This window comes from Zingiber officinale, chromosome 5A (assembly GCF_018446385.1).
Source record: "Zingiber officinale cultivar Zhangliang chromosome 5A, Zo_v1.1, whole genome shotgun sequence".
In the NCBI taxonomy this organism is placed as follows: Eukaryota; Viridiplantae; Streptophyta; class Magnoliopsida; order Zingiberales; family Zingiberaceae; genus Zingiber; species Zingiber officinale.
The window spans coordinates 110,905,874-110,922,455 of NC_055994.1; the positions used below are offsets into that span (position 1 = coordinate 110,905,874).

Here is a 16,582-nt window from a genome sequence, read left to right on the forward strand (position 1 = left end):
GCACCGAGGCGACACCAGCAGACACCCGATCGGCACCGATCCCCGAGGCGGAGAATCGCCGGGCGTCCAGACGGTCACGACCGTCCGCTCGGGAGGAGGAAAATAGGAGCAATACTTCCGGGCGAGAACGTTATTGCTGGTGGGCCGACCGAGGAGATTCCAACCGAGCTGAAAGGCGTCCGTCACCGCAGATCCACGCGGTACCGCAGCCAAGAGCGGCAAGTGGGCCGGAAATCACTTTCGGACCCAGGGACTTAGAAGGAGTTGAAGTGCCCCACGCGCTGCTCATTAAAGCGGTAATAGCAAATTACACCATTCACCGCATATTTGTTGACACGGGAGCTCGGTCAACATCATATTCAAGAAGGCGTTCGATCAGCCGCAAATTGATCGAGCCGAGTCCGCCCATGACGACCCGCTCTACGGGTTTACGGGCAACGAAGTTCAGCCGATCGGACAGGCCACCTCGCTGGGAGAAGAGCCGCTCGGAGGACCGAGGACAATAAACTTCGTGGTGGTCGACTCTCCTCATCCTACAACGTCATTTTGGGACGGCCGGCGCTCAGGCGGTTGTCTCAACCTTCCACCAGAAGATAAAGTTCCCCGTGGAGGACAAAGTAGGAGAAGTACGGGGAGATCAGCTAGCAGCTCGGCGGTGCTATATAGAGATGATCCGAGCAGAAGCTTGTTCCGCTCGGAAGGCGCCCCGAATTGAGGTACACACCATAACCGAGAAACCTCCTGCTTTAATTTATGATGAAAAGGAGGAAGTCCAGATCCATCCGACCCGATCGGAGGCCACGACTTTTATCGCCTCTGATCTGGGGAAAGAACAGAAGGAGAAGCTGATTCAATGCCTCCAACGAAATCATGATGTCTTCGTCTGGTCGACACATGAGTTACCTGGAATTTCGCCGAGCCTAGCGCAACATGAATTGCATGTCCGACCGGACGCTCGGCCAGTGAAGCAGAGAAAAAGGGACTTCAGCGCCGAGCAGAATGCCATCATCCGGACGGAAGTAGAAAAACTTCTGAAGGCCGGCCACATACGCGAGGTGCAGTTCCCGAGCTGGCTGGCCAACGTAGTCTTGGTCTCCAAGCCGGGCGGCAAGTGGAGGGTCTGCATCGACTTTCGAGATTTAAACAAGGCATGCCCCAAGGATTTTTATCCTCTGCCCCGGATAGATCAGCTGGTGGACTCCACGGCCGGCTGCGAACTAATTTGCATGCTTGACGCTTACCAAGGATATCATCAAGTACCGCTCGCCCGGGAAGATCAAGAAAAAGTAAGCTTCGTAACTGCTAACGGCACATATTGTTACAATGTGATGCCGTTCGGATTGAAGAATGTCGGAGCCACCTATCAACGCTTGATGAACAAGGTGTTCAAGGAGCAAATCGGGAGGAATCTGGAAGTTTATGTGGACGACATTCTTATCAAATCCGTCCGAGCGGCCGATCTTTTCAAGGATATGGAAGAAACCTTCCGAACGCTGCGCAAATATGGAGTCAAACTAAATCCCCAAAAGTGCCTGTTCGGAGCCAAAGGAGGGCGATTCTTGGGGTATATAGTGACCGAACGGGGAATTGAAGCAAATCCCAGCAAGATTAAAGCACTGCAAGACATGCCGCCCCCAAGAAATACAAGAGAAGTGCAAAGGTTGACCGGTCGGATAACCGCTCTATCGAGATTCATCTCCAGAACCGCCGACCGGAGCCTGCCATTCTTCAAGATCCTGCGCAAGGCTACTAAATTCCAGTGGGATGAAGAATGTGACCGAGCATTTGAAGAGTTGAAGACATATCTTAATTCTCTACCAGTGTTAGCCAAGCCGGTCGGGGGTGAGTCACTTTATATGTATCTGTCGTCAACTGAGCATGCTGTAGGCTCAGCACTTGTGAGGGCGAACGGCGAAGAACAGCCGGTGTATTTTCTAAGTCACATTTTAAAAGATACTGAATCTCGTTACACTGGGCTCGAGAAGTTGGCCTTTGCTTTAGTTCTAGCCGCTCGGCGCCTGCGACCGTATTTCTTGGCTCATACCATTATTATCCGGACGAACAGTCCACTTGGAAGAGTGCTGTTGAATCCAGAAGCGTCCGGACGGCTTATCAAGTGGACGACAGAATTAAGTGAATTTGACATCCAATATCAGCCCCGCTCGGCGATTAAAGCCCAATCCTTGGCTGATTTTGTGACCGAAGTGCAAAGGCCAGAGCCGGAAGCTATGTGGAGAATATATGTGGATGGATCTTCCGCTCGGCTTGGAAGTGGGATCGGAATATTACTACTCTCACCTCAGGAAGAAAAGATGCACCTATCCGTCCGGCTCGATTACAAAGCTACTAACAATGAAGCAGAGTATGAGGCCCTCATAGCCGGATTGCAGGCAGCACGGCATGTGGGAGCCGGTCGGGTGACACTCTATTCCGATTCACGGTTGGCGCTCGGCAAGAACTTTCCCAAGACTTTTGAAATCAAGCGTGTTCGGCTCAAACTCTACCGAGGCCTTTGAAAACTCAAAGCTACTTTCCAGAGGTGCTTATTCGGAAGATCCCCGAACGGAGAACAGCTGCCGATGAGTTAGCCAAACTTGAGAGCTTAACGCCGGTCGCCATTCAACAACCAATTGAAAAAGGCTGGTGGCGCATGTCGACCGGATGCACGGCCTCGCGTTTCCAAGTGCTGGAGGACACCTATTATAGAATTCCTCCGTTCGGCACCACACCATCCGATGAATATGCAGCCCGGCTCCTCGAAGAAGAGCCGGTCGGTTTACACTAATCGGAGATCAGCTTTACAAGAAAGCTTTTTCGCGTCCTTTGCTGAAATGTGTAAGCTCGGAAGACTCAGCTTACATCCTCCAGTAAGTACATCAAGGATCATGCGGGGGACATCCGGGCGGGCGCTCGTTGGCCAAGAAGATCCTCTTGGCCGGATACTTTTGGCCAACCTTACATACAGATGCCGCTCGGACAGTATCTACATGCCTTTCATGCCAGAAGTATCATAACTTCATCCACCGACCGTAGAGGAGATGAAGGCATCAACCATCTCATGTCCGTTCGATCAATGGGGAATGGATATTGTGGGTCCATTTCCGATGGCGACCGGGCAGAGGAAGTTTTTACTAGTGGCGGTAGACTATTTCTCCAAGTGGGTGGAGGCCGAGCCGCTCGCAAAGATTACTGACCCAATGGTTAAAAAATTCATCTCGCAACACATCATTTGTCGGTTCGGCATCCTCGCCGACTAGTGTCCGACAACGAGCTCACAGGGAAGATGTTAGAGGATTGGTGCAAAAGCTACAGATTGAGCAACATTTCACGTCCGTGGCCTATCCTCGAGCAACGGTCAAGTCACCAACGGAAATTCTTCAGATTCTGCGCTCGGCCCGACCATTTGGGAGGGAGTTGGCGGATGAAGTGCCGAGCGTCTTGTGGGCCATCCGAACGACGCCAAAAGAGGGGACGGAGTCACACCGCTCCATTTGGTATATGGCGTGAGGTCATACCGGCCAAGTCGGCTGAGTCAGCCGGATCCGAGCTATGATGATGACAACGCCGAACGAAGAAACATGGAGCTGGACTTGGTAGAAGAGGAGAGGGCAAAGGCGTCCGTTTGCTGATGGCGTCACGGATGAAGCAAAACTACAACCGCCAGAATTCCCGGATCGTTCCAAGTCGCGACCTTGTCTCGGAAGAAAGTCCGTCGGCGACGTCGGAAGCTTGAAGCTCATGTGCCCTTTCAAAATCATCGAAAGCTCCATTCGCCAGATTATCCGGAGGATGAGGACGGACCTGACTAGATAGGCCGTGGAACGCGAACCACCTCCAGCCTTACCAAGGGTGAAAGGGGTATCACTGTAAATCACCCTGTGTATTTCATTTTTCGACTAAATACTTGAAATGCAGAGATGAAAAGTCAAAAGAGCGAATATAAGGCATTATCATCGTAAACCGAAGGCCCCTGAGCCGACCGGCCGGGAGGTTTGTATCCGAGCCGGGAGCTCGAACCCGAAGACCCCAGGTCGTTCGGCCGGGCTGCATACTAGTGTGGCAGGAAGGAAACCAAAGCCCTGCGCTGTGCAGGATGATAGAGGGAGGTTATTGCCTGAAGCGAAGGCCTGAGCCGGTCGGCCGGGTATATGGTTTTCTGAGCCAAGTGCTCGACAACGAAGACCCCGAACTGCTCTGCCGGAGGTATACGGATCAAATTGGCGCCAAACGCCCTAAAAACGGAAGCCCCGCACCATTCGGACGGAGATAAAATTATCCGAGCCAAAATGCTCGAAGTAGACCCTGAGCCGTTCGGCCAGAAGTACGTTCTTGGGTAAAAGGGGCATATGGATTATCCGAGCCAAGCACCCGAATAGTGAAAGCCTCCCGGCCGATCAGATTCACAAGTGAATGACCCGTGCTGTTCCGCCGGGCATAAATATTGTTCGCGCGCGGGATATGAAGGCCAAGGTCGCTCGACCTGGTAAGGAGTTAGCCTCGAAGGCCGTCTAGCCCAGACGTTAAACCGTAGAAACGAGCCGGCGTCTATAAATCCCCGAGCGGAAGGCCGACGAGCACCGTCGTTAAAGATCGAGAGCCGCGCCGATCGGCTATAAACATCCGCGCCGACGAGCACCGTCGTTAAACATCGAGAGACGAGCCGGCGTCTATAAATCCCCGAGCGGAAGGCCGACGAGCACCGTCGTTAAAGATCGAGAGCCGCGCCGATCGGCTATAAACATCCGCGCCGACGAGCACCGTCGTTAAACATCGAGAGACGAGCCGGCGTCTATAAATCCCCGAGCGGAAGGCCGACGAGCACCGTCGTTAAAGATCGAGAGCCGCGATCGGCTATAAACATCCACCGACGAGCACCGTCGTTAAACATCGAGACCAGCCGTCTATAAATCCTCGAGCGGAAGGCCGACGAGCACCGTCGTTAAAGATCGAGAGCCGCTACCGATCGGCTATAAACATCCGCTACCGACGAGCACCGCCGTTAAACATCGAGAGACGAGCCGTCTATAAATCCCCGAGCGGAAGGCCGACAAGCACCGTCGTTAAAGATCGAGAGCCGCGCCGATCGGCTATAAACATCCGCGCCGACGAGCACCGTCGTTAAACATCGAGAGACGAGCCGGCGTCTATAAATCCCCGAGCGGAAGGCCGACGAGCACCGTCGTTAAAGATCGAGAGCCGCGCCGATCGGCTATAAACATCCGCGCCGACGAGCACCGTCGTTAAACATCGAGAGACGAGCCGGCGTCTATAAATCCCCGAGCGGAAGGCCGACGAGCACCGTCGTTAAAGATCGAGAGCCGCACCGATCGGCTATAAATAACCGCTCCGTCGACCGCCGACGATAAATATCAAGAGACGAGCAAAGGATGGTTAATCGGAATTAAAGAAGCAAACAAGTTTGCGCGCTGAGCGGCTGATCAGGCGCGTAATCAGACATTAAAGATAATTCGCTTGTCTGACATCGCGAGGTGCCGAGCAGAATGATTATAAAGAATACTTAGTAAGTTCTTGCCACAATAAAAGGTGAAAGGAACAGAAGATCATCTACTACGCAAGCTAAAAAAGTCATTACAGAGATAATCCTGGCCGAACGGCTGGAATACAAAAAAGTTTATAAAAACGCTCTTCACACATCAAAATCAAAAAGAGCGTCGGGGATGGTGTCCATCACACTCGCTAGATCCTCGGGGGGGATGGCCAGCTCGGCAGGCAGGTGACCTTTGGTCTTCAGATAGCCCATCGCCGCCTTGATCGCCTCCTCGAACGTGAGGGATATCTTGTCGGTGAACTTCTCTCCGAAGTTTTCCGAGCGAAGGAACTCCTTCCTCACCTCTTCCGAGCGGGCCAACTCCCCCTCTTTGTATTCCTTGAGCGTGGCGTGAGCGGCGTCACTGGCGGCTTGGAGCTCTTTCAAGTCTCCATCGAACCTTTGGAGATCCGCCGAGCGGCCCTCCTTCTCGGCGGCCAACAGGGCGTCCAAGTCTTTGATGCGTTGTTCCAACCCCCTGATCTCTACCTTCATACGGTCCATATCATTGATGGCCTGTTGCTTCCGAGTGGTCGCCGTTTTGAGCTCCTTCTCTCGTTGCTTGATCATCGTTTCGAGCCGAACGACTTTGCTCGCCAAATCGTTAGCCCTTTTCCGTTCGGCATCCAGCGATTTTTTGGCCTTCGCCAGAGCGGCAGCCGACTGCCCGTTACCCCCAACGGTTTGTTTTTTCAACTCGTCCTCCAGCTCGGCCAATCGATTGCTAATAGCGATCTGCTCCACCCAGTTCTACCAACAAATGTCCACAGGTTAGAAACCTAATTCGAATATGCAAATAAAGAAAAGGAGAGCATACCCCGGTGGCCTGTTGAAGGTTGCTATCGCCGAGCTGCCCGGGAGTCATCGTGGCTATGCGACGCCGAGCATCTATCCAAGCTTGGGCAAGAGGACCCGTCAGAGTAATCTGCTGCTCGGGGACCACTGGCCGATCAGCAGCAGCCATGTACGCCTCTGAGGGGAGGCGCAGAACGGTCTTTATCAAGTTTTGGCCGCTCGGCTCGCTCTGAGAAGCAGCGGCCTTATCGGACGGCCCACCGGCAGAAGAGGAGGGAAGCTCACCCATACGCCTGATACGGCGCAAAGTTCTGGAAGGGCTGGACGGCGGCACCTCCGAGCTGGCCCTCGGAGAGCCCTGAGGAGTTGGGGTACTCTCGAGCGAAACCGTCCCAGATAGCACCGGTGCGCTCCGCTCGGGCAGTGGCTCATCAAGGTTAGCGCTCCGCTCGGGCAGTGACTCATCAAGGTTAGAGGCAGGGGCAGAGGCAGGGGCAGATTCTGGTCTTCGGCGCTTCCGAGTGCGTAGCGGCACATCATCGGCCGAACGGCCCTCTACCTCAGCCTCGGTAGGAGGTTCCAGGTCACCCGCGGCCTCATTGTGAAAGGCAGGGACATCTGAGGCTTCGGGGACAGTTGGTGCCCCCTCACTTTCTCCACCGGTCGGATCGGATGGAGCAAGGCCCCGCTCGGCGGCCTCCTTGTTCGTCACCTCCTCAATCTGAGCGGCTTTCAGTTTGAGCTTCTCGGTAGCCTTGGCACGCCACATGACTTCAGCTGCAGAAATAAAAAATAAATCAGTTAGAACAAAACAAATGAGAAGATAAGAAAACTTACTCATGCTGTAGGGCAGATCGGCGGGGATAGAAGACAAGCCGAATATATGCATTACTCCCGGAAGGAGCATCTCGTCAATATGGTAGCGCTGACCGACTAGCCGTTCGGCTGCATGGAGATAGTCCGCGTCACCTCTAAACTTGCCGAGCTCCGGTTGCGCGGGCATAGCCGTCTGCCACTTGGTGCGGAAAGTCGGCCGCTCGGGAAAACGTATATAGAAAAAATGCTCCTTCCAATGTTTGTTGGAGCTCGGCATATGATCAAAAAGCACGAAGCCTATCCTAGACTGGAAAACAAAGGTACCCCACTCGGCTTGTTTGGGATAGTAAAAGTAGTGGAATATTTTTGGGTCCAAGGGGATGTTGTTCAGCTTGAACAAAACTATCACTCCGCTCAGCAGCCTAATAGAGTTGGGAACTACCTGGCCGAGCGGAATGCGGAAATAGTTGCAGACTTCTATAAAAAATTTGTGAGGTGGAAAACGCAGTCCGGCCAGAAATTGGTCTCGGAAGAAAAGCACTGTGCCGAACGGCGGTTCATGAGGCCGAGCGGCTGGTGTGGCTAACACTATTTGGTGGTCGGTCGGCAGGTCATAAGTCCGGACGAGACGCAAGGCGTCTTCCTCATCAAAACGGCTCTCCATGGTCGTGTACCATAGACCTGGAGCGCCGCCAGTCGACTGTGAAGTGCTAGTCATGGTCAAGGGACGAGAATATAGAATGCCGAGGGAAGGGGTGAGCAAAGAATGGAGCAGAAGCCGATTGAAGGAAACAGGTAACAAAAAGAAGAAAGCGCTGGGAACAAGAGAAAAGGCCTTACGAACAAAGAAGATGATCGACGAAGGGCCGAGGTTTGCCGAAGAGTTGAGGGGCGAGGTTGCCGGAAGAGAATACGAGCAGAGAAGTGCCGGAGGAGAATGAAGCAGCGAGGCGGCGGCGGAAGCGGAGCCGCAAGCTTTATATTGCCACCCGGAAGCAACCTCCACCGTCCGATCCAGGTCGTCGATATCGAGGTTGTCATCGGATCGTCCGTTTCAAACGGCGGCTGTCCCATCGGAAGTGACGTAACCGCCATACTCTGACAAATGCACGGTCGCCACGTGTCTGCCGGTTACTAGCCGCATTTAATGAGCTCCCCTTACCGTGCGCAGAGCACGTGATAGGTAGTGGGGGAGAACAACGAACATCGATACCCAGAAAATACAAGGCATGGACAAAGTGTCGCCGGACAGACAGATATCGCCGCACGGAGGAGCATCTTTATGCCTGGCCGAGCGGCCTAAGGCAATGATCATTGTTCGACAGATCGGCAGTCCAGTCAGTCGGACTTTGCCTCCTTCGACTAGACTCGAGAGGAAGGCAAGTGATCCGGCGGTAAAAATCCGGAACCCCATAAGGAGTCAACGCTGAGGGGAGGTCAAAGGGTCCAGGGGCTCGCCGGAAAAGGGCGAGCCGACCGGACTCAGAAGAAAGAGAAATCTGATAGTAAAAGGCACCCTGGTAGGGACCAGGGATCCGACGCTCAAATAAAGCAGTGCGTAATGACCGAGCGGAAGGAGGTGCCGCCCGGACGGCGCTAAGAATCAAGGCCGTCCGGACGACGTTCATCGCCCGCTCGGCGGGCCGGGCACCCCAGTCAGACAGTGGGTAAAAGAAGGGGACATCTTCTGACAGCCGTCAAGTCGTATGGCTGTGCCATACTTCTAGTCTGACAACGGGTGGTCCTGCCGTCCCATCAAAGAACATGCTCGGACTGTGGCAGCATGGTGTCAGGTAAGCTCTCTGACAAGTGCATACCGTAGTATGGGTTGCTGACACGTACGCTTCTCGGTGGGCGTGCATCAGTTCCTTCTCCGTCTTATATAAAGAGGCCATTACTTCGCCAAAGGTACGCAGAATACGAATTTGGCATCCACTTCCTCCACCACTTACCTGACTTGAGCGTCGGAGGACCGTCGCTGGGACACCCCTCCCGGCTCGGTTTTGTTGCAGGTTCGCCGGAGCACTCGAGGATCCAGCGGAGAGCGTCACGTGCCCAGCGTCCACTGACTCTTGATTCGGACATGATTATGAATGTTATGTTTGATAATGTGTTATGTTATTTGTTAATGTATAATGTGTTTGTGAATATGTAATGTGAATATGTTTAAAAGTCATTATTTGTGACGATGTTGATTGATATATATGTAAACAGGGAAAGCCAAGTAAATGGGTCGATGTTGCTAGATGAGTTGCAAAAATTAGTGATAGAATTTTAATATTTCATCGTCAATTAATGACAAAAGTTTAAAATGTCATCGCTAATTAATGATAAAAATTTATAATGTTGTCCCTAATTAGTGATGACATTTAAGAACTCCATGATTAATTAGCGATGAAAATTTAAAATTTCATCTTTAATTTGTGACGACATTTTAAATTTCTATTAATTAGGAAGGAAATATTAAAATTACATCTCTAAAAATGAGAACATTTTTAAATTTCATATATGTAGATATCGACGATTTTTTAATAATTCATCTCTATTTAGCAAAGAAAAATTATATTCTATCGCTAAGCTATGATGACATCGTACGAATTTAGCGATAGAATTAAATAGTTCGTCACTACTAGAGACTGGATTTAATATTCATCTCTATTTTTAGCGACGAACTATTTAATTTCGTCGCTAAATTTAAAGTCGAATATTAAATTCCATCTCTATTAGAGAGGTCTATCGTTAAGCGATGTCAATGATCAATTTCATAGTGACAGCAATAATTAGTTGTTAATCGATCATTATGTTCAATTAGCGACAGATAATTTTGTCGCTAAAGAGTTTTTTTTTAGTATGGGGCTCCAAACCATTATAGATGAGCATAATGATCAAGATCAATGAAAGAATTATGAATTATTATTCACCTCCCTCTATCGATATCATTGGTCCCAATAATTCATTCATTTCAAATAGAGTCAAATAAAATTGAACTAACGTAATCCTCTTTAATAAAATGATTGAGGATGAATGAACTACATTACATGTAAGATGAAAGTTTTGTGAATCTTTATCAATATAAAGATTAAATATCATATTTCTTACATCAATTTGTGATGGAGCAATGAAAGTTGAAAAGGATCATTATTAGACTTAAGATTTCACAACCTATAGTAGTGGTAGATAAATCATCATTTACTACCAGAATAAAATTTTTTACTAAGCTTCTGGGTCGTCTATCATAAACACTTCCAGATTTATCCTAACGACGGATGGAAAAATTCCGTAGGATCAGATCGATGATCCTAAATTTGATGTTATCTTATTCATCATTTTAAGGACATACATAATTAAGTGCCCTTTAGTGATATTAAAGTTTTGATGACCTATAAAAAAAATCATCATTGTAAAAGACTATTGATTTTAAGAATATTTAAATATTATCGTAGAAATTAACTCATAGCTGACATGGTGATAGATGATAACATTGTTAAGTTTTAGAATGCCTAATCCATTTTTTTCATAGCTAGACTTGTACCATCGTTCTGTCCACCTTTTGATCATTTCCCTCGCTATGGGTAGCAATAACCATTCTATTCCTCTCCAACTAGCATGCGTTTGTGATTTCTTATCTTTCTCTTTCACAATTGTTCCTACTCTCCTGTTCTACTAATGAACTTCCACTCAATTAACCTCCTCCTCAACAACCATCGACCGCTTCTCTTCCTCCTTATCTTGCACCTTCACCTTGCTCTTCCTACACCCCCTTCTCATTTGGCAACCTTTCATCTTGCTACCAACTACATAGGATCAGTGTGGTTTAGCTAGCGGAGGTGAATAAATGATATGAAGTTTTCATCTTGCTACGATCGACTATATATGACCGATTAAGAAGGGGGAATAGACAAATCCAAATTATCTACATTCATTGCACAAAACACTAATTCCATGATTAGTGTGTTGAAAATGCAATAGAAATATATATGAAATAAAATAACACGAGCTAACACTAATGTGCTTTTGAATTTTTTTTCTTACCCCGCGACTATGATACTTCTAGTGTGTCACACCCATAAATTCACTATCACTACCCCCTTTAAATACAATGGGGTAAGCTTCACAACCTTGAAGAGATGACACTTTGACCCACAATAATATTTCACAGCAAAGTTTTCACTCACAAATAAAGTCAATCTCAGATCTTCCTAATGATTAGAAAGAAAGATTGAGAAAGAGATAAATTACTAAGATCTTCAGATGTCAACTTTGATCCAAGCACCTTGAATTCTTTGGACATTTCATCAACTAGAGCACAATAAGTGTTCTTAGTTTTGAGTGCTCAAAAGATCTTCAAGAGCTCATATACCCTTGGTCCCAAAATTCAACCGAAAAGGTCGAAAACGACACCTCTAGTCAATTGACTTTAAGTCCAGTTTTTTATAGAACTTACATCATTTGAATCTTAGAATTCCAATAGTGTGTTGTTCGTCTAACTAAGAATCACTGATGGAATAGATAATTGCCAATCATCGGGTAAGTTGATTAAGTTTTTTAAAAAATATTTAGTGTATAACAATAACTTCCACTTAATTGCTAATATTATTTTGATCAATTACTATATTGTTTTTAGATTGTTATAGTATTTCTAAACTCTTATATCCTTTAAATTAGCTTACAAGACTCTTATGATGCCCTATGTTCTAGGTCTTGAGTCTGTCAATAAAACATGACTTTGGAACCCTACAAATCACAAGACTTCGTCACACACAAGCCCTAAGTATTTAATCTTCTACATAGGCAATCAACACATTCCTACAATCCTTACATCCAAGATAAATTCAAAATACATCAATGCGAAGGAATTAAAGTTTTTTTTATATAACCGAGTATCTAGTTCTTACGAGTTAGCTAATCTCGAGATGGACAGTCCAACTCCATATTTCGCCCACCAAATAAACTCAAGAAATATGGTGGCTCTTGACTTGGTGACCCAACATCACCAGTAATTCAATTGTCATATGTGTGTCATGCATGGAAATTGGGCCTTAATTTCTTTAAAATGCATTCTATCTCTACCACTACACCAAACCCCGGGGGCAATGTGAAAGAATTATAGTGGTCTTTTCAAATAATGGCTTCCTCCAAGCTTGATAATCATTCTCAAGTTGTGAAGAAATAATTGAAAAAGAGAAAACACTTCTATCTAACCCTATAGATGAGAAGAAATAATTGACAAAGCGAAGACACTTCTATCTCACCCTCTAGATGAAAAGAAAGTTATCAAGAAAACTTCCAAAATCAATGATGATAGCTTAGTTCTTTTTTTTTTGGGGGGTTACCCTAAACCTCTACATATTTTCTCTTTTTGTTATACATCAAAGCAAATATAAACAATCTAAATAAAAGCATGATCGTAATTGCATAAACATTAAACATACTGATCAATTAAGTCAGCATATAAAATCTAATAAGCTAACAATAATAATCAAGTTTAACCTAAATTAAAAAATCACAAAATAAAGTTTAGCCTAGACAATCTCCCTAAATATGATAGGCAAGGGTTAGGAGAAAATATTTGCTATAGATCAACTTAAAATGTATCCTAGAGACTCTATTACCAGCTAGGATGATGACCACATAAGGTTCTAAATCAAGTTTTGTTGTGAATATTTCATGTTGATGAATAGATATTTTAGGTCATGATAACCAAAATGCTAGGTTATCTCAGCCTAGTTAAAATAAAGCCATGTGTATTTTGATCTCCTAAACTCAAGAAAAAAAATATTGGTTTGCATGGACATTGATACAAAGAGGGCTTCTTACAACCTATTCTAATAAAGATTTTAAGATCAAGTAGTGGGAGTTTGAAAAAGTAAAATTATAAACTTATAATTTTATCTCATATTTCTTAGGACATGTAGAGAGCTAGGGGTGAATAACTTCGATCATTTTTTGAATTTGAGTTGTAGTGGAAAACTTGAAGTAATATTAACACCACGATTTACTTAGTTTCCACCTCTTTAAGGTGACTAATCGAAGGGTCTGGCTTTCACGATCTCAACCACTATGAAATCCCACTTTCTTAGAAACTGTTCAAAGGCGAAGAAGTCTCATACAAATTGTTCTCACAATAACAAAATACAAGCAACACAAAAAATGAATGGAAAATGGAAACACAACACTTTACAATGAACTTTTTACTTCGGATGCTTGCTTGTCGTTTTAGATTATCTCTTGGTGGTTGGAAATATAGCAACATTTTTCTTCTAAATCCTCAAGAACTGGCGTGTGGAAATCTTCACGAACTCCCCTTTATATGGATTCTCCTCGAGCTGACTTCCGCCTTCTAATCAATTACTTTTTCTTTTCAATCAATTATCATGTCATAATTCGACTGTTCACCTTGCAAAACATCTCTTTTTCAAATGCTTAATCAATTAGTGAGTCATATCAATCGATTAAGAAATATCTAATTGATTGCCCCAATCAATTCTGAGCCTTTCTGTGCTATCGCAAAAAAAACCCTCAATCGATTGGTTTGGCTTTAATCGATTTCCCAATCGATTCCATCACTTCTATGTTGTTGCGATAAAGCTCCCAATTGATTATACCCTAATCTATTGGACCATTCTGAATCAATTAGCCTAATTAATTTAACACCTTTATGTGCTATACGAAAATAGCTCCCAAATGATTAGGCAATTAGCCTAATCGATTAGAATAGTTTTCAATCGATTATGCAATTTGCCTAATCAATTTGAACATCTTCTATTCGAATCGCATCTCCTTGTCCCTGATCGATTGGCACCGCTCAATTGATTAAGTCAATCGATTTGAGCACCAAACCCTAAAATTTAGACTTAGGGTTTGTCAATCGATTTCACTCCTTGGCAATTAATTTCTAACCCTAATTTCAACCTTTTCGAGGTTGAAATTACATCTTGCTCGATATCCGGTTGACTTTAACCTACTAAGACATCTATTGTCCAACATTCAGTTATTCATGACCTGTTGGAATTTTCCGTTGCCTAATATCCGATCAATCTTAACCTGTCAGAGCGTGTTCACCAAGTGTCCAATCAACATTTCACCAACTTGAATTTTTCATCTCATATCAAGCGTCTGATCCTTCATAGCCCATGTAGATTATTCCCTTATCTAATTAAATCTTTCACTTCCTAGTTCCGCTAAAATTTTACTGTCTAGCTGCTCTGTTAAAATTTCAATTGTCTAGTTCCCAATTAATTTTTTTTTCAGTTATCATTTTCCATTACCTAATTTTTAATGTCGGTTAAAATTTCAATTGTCTAGTTCCCAATTAATTTTTTTTTCAGTTATCATTTTCCATTACCTAATTTTTAATGTCGGTAAAATTTATTTGTTAATTCGTTGAACATAAGACTCGATGCTCAGATACATATGTAATGATAAAGGCACCTCCAATTTTTTTATTGTGTATTTTTTGGACTGCCTTGTTATATAACATTTTTCCTTAGAACCTAGCTTCTTCCTCGCGTATCTTAATTTTATGGCTTGCCACTTCTTCCTTCTGCTCTTTCTTTCCTCCGTCACATCCATGGCGGCTGCCCAAGATACCGCCGCCTTCATCTACGCCGGATGCTCGCAGACGAGCTACTCCCCCGGCTCCCCCTACCAGCTCAATGTTGACTCCCTCCTCTCCTCCCTCACTGCGGCCGCAACCTCCTCCTTCTACATCAATCTCACGTCCTCCGCCTCCGTTGCTGGTTCTTTGCCTACCTTCGGCCTCTTCCAGTGCCGTGGCGACCTCCAGCCCCGCGAATGCTCCGCCTGCATCCGCTCCGCCCTCTCCAAGTTCTCCTCCCTCTGCCCGTTCGCAGCCGGCGCAGCCGTCCAGCTCGACGGCTGCTTCCTCCGCTACGGCAACGATGCCTTCGTCGGCAAGCCCGACGCCACGGTCGTCTACAAGAAGTGCGGCGCCTCCTCGGGCAGCGGCCAGATCGGGATCCGCGATGCCGCGCTCTCAGGCCTGACGGGCGGTGGCTTTGGTGGGTATAGGGCCGGCGCTTCCGGGTACGTGCAGGCAGTGGCGCAGTGCGTGGGCGACCAGACCGCGAAGCAGTGCGACGACTGCTTGGGGGCGGCGGTGGCGCAGCTCAAGGCCGCCTGCGGGTACGCCGTCTCCGGCGAGGCGTACCTCGGTAAGTGCTTCGCCAGATTCTGGTGCAACGGAAATGGTGGCGTCGACATCGAGGCGGGCAACCACCACGACGACAGTAAGAATTCTCTCTTCTCACCGGCGGCGGCCGTAACGACTCTCCCCTACTTTAACATAAATTAAATAAATATTTTTTTTAAAAAAAAATCAAGTTTCACTAATTAAATTATTTTTAAAATGCATTTATATCTATACAATCCAAAAAAAAAATGCGTATGCTGAACAAAATTATGAGATCAAAAATTTATTAATAGAGCAATATTTATTTATTCACATGTATTTTTTGAATGTCGTTTATGTTATTTTTGAAATTTGAAACAATCAATATGTCTATCGATTCATCTATCAATTTTTATTTTATTTTTGGTGTTGGGCCAATTGACTCCCCCACTCACCTAAAAGATGGCTTATCCCTTCATCTGAAGGCAACAGATAGATAGCTTAAACCTTTATGAACAACTCTTTCTTTCAATCATTGAAGTGGTTTTAGAAGACAAAAATTATGTCAATTATTTTTTTAATTTTCTGTCTTGAAATAATGACCTTAAAAATATTACTGAAGAAGATTCACTAATCTTGTAATTATCTCTTCCATCTGTTGTCTGCTATCTTCAGATGATGAAACTGGAAGAACAGCAGCAATTATCATTGCCCTCATAGCTGGAGTTGCTCTCTTAATATTGTTTCTTTCCTTCGTCAGGAAAGCTGGAAACCCTGGTCCACTCCCATCCCCTTCAATTTCTTTCTGCAAAATATAATTTTGTTCCAGTTTTTGAGACTGTTTTGCGATTTGCAGATAAAGACTAGTGAAGTTGAAGTGGATCCTTCAGTTCTTCCATTTAGTTTTACTTTACTTTCATTTTAGCTTTATATGTTCTTTGTGAAACCATTCCTAAAGAAAGTATGGGTGCTGAAAAATTCCATAAATTTGAAGAAAGGAGAAGATTCCTTGTGCAAACTAAGCAATATATGGGCATTTTCATGAGCAAAATTCCTATTATTCCTTTTACGTACCTGAGTTTTAAAATTCCAAAAAATATGTAGTGCTTTCCAATTATACCCTTCCCTTTTCTCCACATTCAACTTTTTTCTCTAGATTTTTAAAAATTTATTGCTCTCAATTTAAATTCAAATAACAGGGTATAGATATATTAAAGAAGTTTCCAAGAATACATTAATTTTAATTTAAAGTAATTTAAAATTTTCTAAGTCCATTAATCAATTTTGAATAA

The 16,582-nt window shown here is 45.5% G+C and overlaps 1 protein-coding gene across 1 annotated transcript; it reads left to right on the top strand.

The window, feature by feature from the left end:
• Positions 1-14,672: 14,672 nt before the first annotated feature.
• On the top strand, positions 14,673-16,252 carry LOC121983137 (plasmodesmata-located protein 7-like). The gene is made up of 3 exons (XM_042536104.1): positions 14,673-15,408; positions 15,966-16,067; positions 16,147-16,252. Exons 1-3 carry the CDS (start codon positions 14,682-14,684, stop codon positions 16,155-16,157), a joined length of 840 nt encoding a protein of 279 aa, XP_042392038.1. The 5' UTR covers positions 14,673-14,681; the 3' UTR covers positions 16,158-16,252.
• The last annotated feature ends 330 nt before the right edge of the window (positions 16,253-16,582 follow it).